The sequence below is a fragment of the Takifugu flavidus genome, chromosome 1 (genome assembly GCF_003711565.1).
Source record: "Takifugu flavidus isolate HTHZ2018 chromosome 1, ASM371156v2, whole genome shotgun sequence".
In the NCBI taxonomy this organism is placed as follows: Eukaryota; Metazoa; Chordata; class Actinopteri; order Tetraodontiformes; family Tetraodontidae; genus Takifugu; species Takifugu flavidus.
In genome coordinates this window covers 22519067-22526953 of record NC_079520.1, presented here as the reverse complement: position 1 = coordinate 22526953, position 7887 = coordinate 22519067, and the positions used below count along the sequence as shown (strand labels likewise).

Below are 7887 nucleotides of genomic sequence, written 5' to 3'. Positions count from 1 at the left end.
AATGGTAAGTTGGATACTGGCCAATAGTTATTTAAAACGCTGTGGTCTAGATTGCTCTTCTTCAGAATGGGCTTCACCACCGCCGTTTTAAAGGAGGTGGGGAAGACACCCGTCTGAAGAGAGCAATTCACCATATATAGAAGATGTTCCTCAAAGAATCCATAAAATGTTTTAAAAAACGGGGTGGGAATTGGGTCTAAAAGGCAGGTTGTGGGCCTTACTTGGGAGAAAACTTGACCAAGTGTCCTCGCATCAACCAGGACAAAACTCTCCAGTGTCTCCTCAGGTGAAAGCAATGATCCAGGAGTGTTGGTGATTGAAATTTGTTGGGATAAAAGACTGGATCTAATATCATTGATTTTACTCCTGAAGTGGTCTGCAAAGGCCTCGCAGAGGGTGTCAGTCGTTGTTGTGGGACACCTATTAAAATTACCATTGGTTAAAAGCTAAATTGTGTGGAATAGAAATTTGGGGTTGTTTTTATTGTCGGAGATTTTGAAATGATTGATTGTGTTATTGTAGGTTTTGAGGTGTTGATAAAATATTTCTTTATGAATGGTCAGCTTGGATTTCCTCCACCTCCTCTCAGCACTCCTGCAGGTTCTTTTCAGTTTTCTAATTTCATCATTTCTCCACGGTGGTGCACGTTTTGTTCTTACAGTTTTTGTGACAAATGGAGCCACAGAGTCCAGCGTTGACTTTAATTTATTGTTAAAAGTGTCAACAATAAAATCACACGGTGCTGGTAAAATTTCTGCAGGAGTGCTCTGTAAAATCTGGATAAAATTTGCAGCCACTTCAGGAGTCAGGTAGCGTCTCCTCACCGTTCTCACAGGGACCCTCCGCTGGTTAAAACTGGTGATGTTAAAAAACACACAAAAGTGGTCAGACACGGCCAGATCCACAACAGAGGACCCACTCACGGCCAGGCCATAGGTTATGACCAGGTCCAGGGTGCGCCCTCTGTTGTGGGTCGGCTGCGTGACATGTTGTTTAAAATCCAAACTGTGAAGGAGGTTTAAAAATTCTCTGGACACTGGGTCCGAGGCGTTGTTGATGTGTAGATTAAAATCACCAGTTATTAAAATCCTGTTGTATTTAGCGTAAATGATTGATAAAAATTCCGAGAATTGACTGATAAAAGAGGTGGAGTATTGAGGTGGTCTGTAAACTGTTATGCTTAAAATAGGAGGGCTGCTAAAAACAAACGCATGATGCTCAAATGATGGAAACTTATTAAAATAGACCTCGCTTGATGACATTTCGGTCCTTGTTATTGAAGCGGTTCCACCTCCTTTCCTGTCCCCCCTTGTAGAAAATAAAAAGTTAAAATCTGGGGGGCAAGCCTCTGTGAGAACAGCAGGTGCATCAGTGCCAAGCCATATCTCAGTAAGGAGAATACCATCGAGTTTTCTATCTAAAATTAAGTCGTTTATTATAAAAGATTTGTTTAAAAGAGAGCACACGTTCAGCACACCCATCTTTATGTCCGCGCCGGACGTGCGCTCATCCTGTCTTTTTATGGGAACAATAAAAGCACTGTCACGTCTGGAAGCAGTCCTGGGTTTCTGTCCATATGAAATGATGGTGTCAATGGAGTGAATGACCTGTGATGCTGACGGCAGACATGGGAGTAGTGGTGGAGAGGCATGTATGGTGCAGCGTGCGGGGGGTGAGCGTATATGTGAGTGCGAGTGGGGGGCAGAGTGTTGGTGTACATGTGCTTTAACCAGTAGTCAGGAGGTGGATGTTGTGCAGGAACGAACAGTCAGGTCAATGTTCACAGATAGAAGCCGGGACCCCTCATGGTTTGGGTGGAGGCCGTCCCATTTAAAAAGATGGGGTCTATTTAAAAAGGCAGCAAAATTGTCGACGAAGGGGATACTGTTGCCCAAGCAGTACCCCTTCAGCCACAGGTGCAGCTGGTGAAGGCGGCTGGTGATGACGTCACCGTAGCGAGGTAGGGGAAGCGGGCCCGAGATAATTAGCCGCTTCCCCGTGTCCAGCAGACGGTCCACCAGGGAGATGAAGTCCTGCTTCAGAACCTCAGACTGCTGAAATTTGAGGTCGTTGATGCCGGCTTCCAGAACCAGCGTGGAGGCCGAGGGGTGCTGTGCATTCAGCTGCAGGGCCGAGGAAGTACAACAAACTGTCCATACCCGAGGCACTGGAGACTGCTAAGCAAAGGCTCACAGCCCTGGCTACCCGACTAAAGCGGTACACAAGAGAAGTAGAGGAAAGGAGAATAAACAGGGTGTTCTCCACTAACCCAGCAAAGGTCTACTCTCAATGGCAGGGCAACAAGATGACAACAGACCCCCCCCCAGGGCTGAGACGGAACAATACTGGAAGAGTATCTGGGAGAAAGAGGCAACGCATAACACTACTGCCCGATGGCTGCAAGACCTACAAGCTGAGCACAGCCAAGACCCAGTAGTCATCACCTTAGCAGACATCCAAACAAGAGTGTCCAAAATGAAGAGCTGGACAGCACCAGGGCCCGATAAGATCCACGCCTACTGGCTTAAGAAGCTGACTGCACTCCATGAACGCCTGGCAGCACAAATGAACCAGCTGCTAACATCAGGGGACCACCCAGAGTGGCTAACCCAGGGCCGGACAGTCCTCATAATGAAGGACCCCCAGAAGGGCACAATACCGTCCAACTACCGGCCCATAACCTGCCTCAGCACCACATGGAAGCTCCTATCAGGCATCATAGGGGCTAAGATCAGCAGGCACATGGATCAATACATGGGCAGAGCACAGAAAGGCATAGGGAACAACACCAGAGGTGCCAAGCACCAGCTACTGGTCGACAGGGCAATCGCCCAGGACTGTAGGATGCGGCACACCAACCTGTGCCCTGCCTGGATTGATTACAAGAAAGCCTATGACTCAATGCCGCACACATGGATACTAGAGTGCCTAAAGCTGTATAACATCAACAGGACACTAAGAGAGTTCATCCAGAACTCCATGAAGCTGTGGAACACGACTCTGGAGGCCAACTCAAAGCCAATCGCGCAGGTGAGCATCAGATGTGGCATATATCAAGGAGATGCTCTGTCCCCCTGCTGTTCTGCATAGGCCTAAACCCCCTCAGCCAGATCATCACCAAGAGTGGCTATGGGTACCAGTTCCGAAGTGGAACAACCGTCAGCCACCTCCTCTACATGGACGACATCAAGCTGTATGCCAAGAACGAGCGTGACATCGACTCCCTGATTCACCTCACTAGGATCTACAGCAAAGACATCGGGATGTCATTCAGGCTAGACAAATGTGGGCAGATGATATCTAGAAGGGGAAAGGTGATCGCAACTGACGGGGTTGAACTACCTGAAGGGAACATCACAGATGTGCAGGACAGTTACAAATACCTGGGGATCCCACAGGCAAATGGTAACCACGAGGAGGCAGCTAGGAGGTCAGCCACAGCCAAATACCTGCAGAGGTTAAGACAGGTCCTGAAAAGTCAGCTGAATGGTAAGCACAAGATCCAGGCCATAAACACCTACGCCCTGCCAGTAATCAGATACCCTGCTGGCATAATACCCTGGCCACTGGAAGAGATACAAGCCACTGACATCAAGACAAGGAAGCTCCTCACCATGCACGGAGGGTTTCACCCTAAGTCCAGTGTCCTGAGGCTGTACACAAAGCGAAAGGAAGCGGGCCGAGGACTAGTAAGTGTCCAAACTACTGTCCAGGAGGAAACAACAAGACTCCAAGAATACATCAAGAAGATGGCCCCCACTGACCCACTGCTGAGTGAATGCCTCAGGCAACAAAAGCCCACCAAGGAGGAGGACCCTGAGGGGCTATCATGGAAGGACAAGCCCATGCATGGAATGTACCACCAACAAACTGAGGAAGTGGCTGATATGGAGAAAACATACCAGTGGCTGACAAAGGCCGGACTGAAAGACAGCACAGAGGCACTACTCATGGCTGCACAAGAACAGGCCCTGAGCACCAGAGCAATAGAGGCCAGGGTCTACCATACCAGACAAGACCCCAGGTGCAGACTGTGTGGAGATGCCCCTGAGACAGTCCAGCACATCACAGTAGGGTGCAAGATGCTGGCAGGCAAGGCATACATGGAACGGCACAACCAGGTGGCTGGCATAGTATACAGGAACATCTGCACTGAGTATGGGCTGGAGGTCCCAGGGACCAGGTGGGAGACACCTCCGAAAGTGGTGGAGAACGAGCAGGCCAAGATCCTGTGGGACTTCCAGATCCAGACTGACAAGATGGTGGTGGCCAACCAGCCTGACATAGTGGTGGTGGATAAACACCGGAAGACAGTGGTGGTGATAGATGTAGCAATCCCGAATGATAGCAACATCAGGAAGAAGGAACACGAGAAGCTGGAGAAGTACCAAGGGCTGAAGGAGGAGATGGAGAGAATGTGGGGGATGAAGGCGACAGTGGTCCCAGTGGTGATCGGGACACTAGGGGCAGTAACACCCAACCTGAGTAGATGGCTCCAACAGATACCAGGAACCACACCAGAGATCTCTGTCCAGAAGAGCGCAGTCCTAGGAACAGCTAAAATCCTGCGCAGAACCCTCAGACTCCCAGGCCTCTGGTAGAGGACCCGAGTCTGAAGGAAGGAGGCACCGCCCAGGAGGGCGAGGAAGAGATTTTTATTTTTTTATATATATATATATATATATATTATATATATATATATATATGTGTGTGTGTGTGTGTGTGTGTGTGTGTGTGTGTGTGTGTGTGTATACCTGCATAAATAAATCCACCATCAGGTTCAACGCATTCAGCCAAAAATATTATAGATTTAATTACACGATGAAAGTGGTACAAAATCAGAATGGACTTATTAATGGACAATTAATTTTTAAAAAGTGTTAAGTAGAAATTTTTCCCCCCCAGAATTCACTTCAGATTATGCTTCCGGTATCCAGGGAGCCATAGACCAGAACTCTGTGCAGCAACGTGTGAATCTATTCATTTTTATACCTTTGATTTTTGTGCCCCTGGTATTACTCTGTCAAGGTTTGAAATAATGACTGCACTGGACAAATATTGACATAAATAACAGGACTTCCTCCTTTCCAGTGTGGTAGAAAAGGTTGGCCATGCTTGTATAAGAGTCATACCTCTGTCGCTCTATCACCTGCAGAAGTGTGGTGATGAGAATATATAGTCTTCCCTCCGAAACCACCCACAAAAATGCGGGCTTCCAGAAGACCTGCAGTCCAGGCCACAGATTCTGTGGCAGGACAACTGTGACAGACGGGGCATGTAGACCTCACTACAACTGGTGCTGCTGAGCATTGTAATACTCTTTGGAGGCAAATCAGCAGGGCCAGAGTAACCATCCATCCAAATGCCAATACAAGGCTCTCTGAGTGTAGGTCAGTGTGGGCCATCTGATTTACAGTAGACTATGTCTGGGATGTGATCCTTGAAAGCCCAGGTCAATCAGACTGGTTCCTGAAATGATAAAAGGTCAAAACCATTTCAAACTCAGAAATCTTTAGACCAATTGTCAACAGTTTTAGCATGTCCACTCAGTGCACTGTGTCTGGCATTTGTCCATTTACCACACTACTTTAATAATAATTTTATAAAGTTATCTTTATAAAGTTTAAAATTAAAAACTTTATAAAGTCCAAAGCCTCCATGGCTGATACTTTCTGGGCTAATCGAAAATAAGTAAGGATTTAATTAATTGTAGAAAACTATTATTAGCAAATCATTATGCTGGTGTAAACGAATAGCCTTTTTTGGGAGGGGGGGAGACATAAGAAAACAGCAAAAATATAAAAACCTCACCAAAAAAACCAAATAAAATCAAAATCAAATCAATCTTTATTTATATAGCGTCTTATACAATCAAAATTGTTTCAAGACGCTTTCCAGAATCCCAGGGCCTAACCCCAGACAAGCAACAGTGGCAAGGAAAAACACCCCTTTAACAGGAAGAAACCTAGAGCAGGACCAAGCTCATGTAGGGGGACCCTCCTGCTGATGGCCGGCTGGGTAAAGAGAGAGGAGAGGAGAGGAGAGGAGAGGAGAGGAGAGGAGAGGAGAGGAGAGGAGAGGAGAGGAGAGGAGAGGAGAGGCACAGAGCACAGAAACACACACAAAAACACACTATACAACGGGTCAGCGGGGGCCGGAGGTCATCATGCAGCTCCGAAGGTGGCGATACCTGTAAATGAATAGGAAGGGGGGGGGGGGCAGAAAAACTATACAGGAATCAGCATACCTAGTCTGCTTGAAAGAAAGACTATGCAAATATTGTAAAGAAAATGTTGGCAAATACCATCCAACATATTTTGCATTTATTTATACAGATGCCTTGCGTCATTCATTGAGAAAACTCCAATAAATAACATTTAATTTCCGAATGCCGTCTTCCGGTTATCTTTGCATGCATTTCCGCTAAAGAAAAAACAGCTTTTATTTGTTGCATCCCTGACCGGAAGTCGTGCTTTTATTTCGCTACGCTTAACGCTAGTCCTTCGTTATTATGAGAATTCACGATTGGGAGGTTCGCCACCTGGCGAGTTCCTGAGTTGTGAGGTATCTTTAAGTAGGAGTCGGACCTCACCACATGTGTCGCCGCAGTTAAACGCGCATGCATCCTCTAGTGCTTGTTTCTCTCTTTCTCTCTCTATCCACGATTTTAGTGACAAGATCATGAATGACTGATGGTGCGAGCGGGTTATCCACTCACTGAAACTGCGCCGGATGGATGGATGTACAGAACACGGCTCAGACCGCACTGGGATAACACAGTGAACTGCACTGCTGTTTTGTTGAGCTGCTTCGGTTGTTGATTCTTTTTTTGAAACCATTTTTGGAATTGTTTCATTTAGTGTTGGGGACCCGGAACATTAATCCACAAGGCTTTGATCACCTGCGATGTGTCTGGCGTGGAAAATACCTGGTGGAAAGTGTTCAGCGGGATCCAGTCGAAGAGGACAGGACAAGAGCAATTGATAATTCCGTTTCTTATTCATTTTACCTTTAAAGTCGTAATGTGCGTGGAATGAAAACAGAGGAACAGAGGATGGATATATTTTGGGATTTACTGATCTTTCTTCATGCTAATTTTATTGTGAGCATATCAGGTGAGTAATGGGCGTGATCTGGGGTTATTTGGGTAACCGAATTTTTATTTATTTGTTTGTGTGAAAATTAAATGTATCCCCTTTTTGTGGAAATTCTGGAAGTGGTCTACGTTTCTGTGGGAAGGACGGTGGTGATTCATTCACAAGAACACGTAGTGAGTACTTACTGTTGCAGTTGCTGTACCAGGAACGCAGCAGTTTGTGAAAGAGCGTGCTTTAAACGAAACGAAGCGCTCACCAAAAAGCGCAACTCTCAGCGAAGTAACTGTGGCAGCTATTGTAGTCTATATACAAAAATTTTAAAAAAAGATGAAGCAAAAATGTACCCGGAGTTGTTTTCAGGTGAAGCATTTGTGCGCACCGACAGTTATGTGCGCTGCGCCAGCAGATATGCTCCAGCGGACGTCTCTTTTCAATGGGTGAATGCGTTCGGTCACCCACTAACACACATCTTTGCAGGGCAGTAACGCTATTTCTGCGATTTGCTTTAAAGTTGTGTCCTAGAACCACTCCCATATTGATGGTTGCGGTCCTAAAGTTAGATTTTTCTCATCTCACATTTTAATTTACCTTAAATTCATTTCAACTCTTTTCAACGTGACTATCCCAACCCACGCTCTCCGACACGCCCTCGGTCTTTAATTGGATTGAGCACAATCGATGTGGTCAGTTTGGAACGCTTGAACTGTGGCCATTTTATTGGACCTAAATGTTTTAATTGCTTGTTTTTTTTTCTCCTCTGCCCACAGTTAACCAAATTTTCAATCACAAA

At 46.2% G+C, this 7887-nt stretch overlaps 1 protein-coding gene across 1 annotated transcript in view; it reads left to right on the top strand.

Moving 5' to 3' along the window:
- The first annotated feature begins 6500 nt into the window (after positions 1-6500).
- Positions 6501-7887, top strand: part of LOC130517088 (carbonic anhydrase-related protein 10) — a 141399-nt gene continuing 140012 nt past the window's right edge. The window contains exon 1 of the mRNA XM_057018746.1: positions 6501-7115. Coding sequence (XP_056874726.1) covers positions 7034-7115 — 82 coding nt within the window. The 5' untranslated portion in view covers positions 6501-7033. The remainder of the gene's footprint in view (positions 7116-7887) is intronic.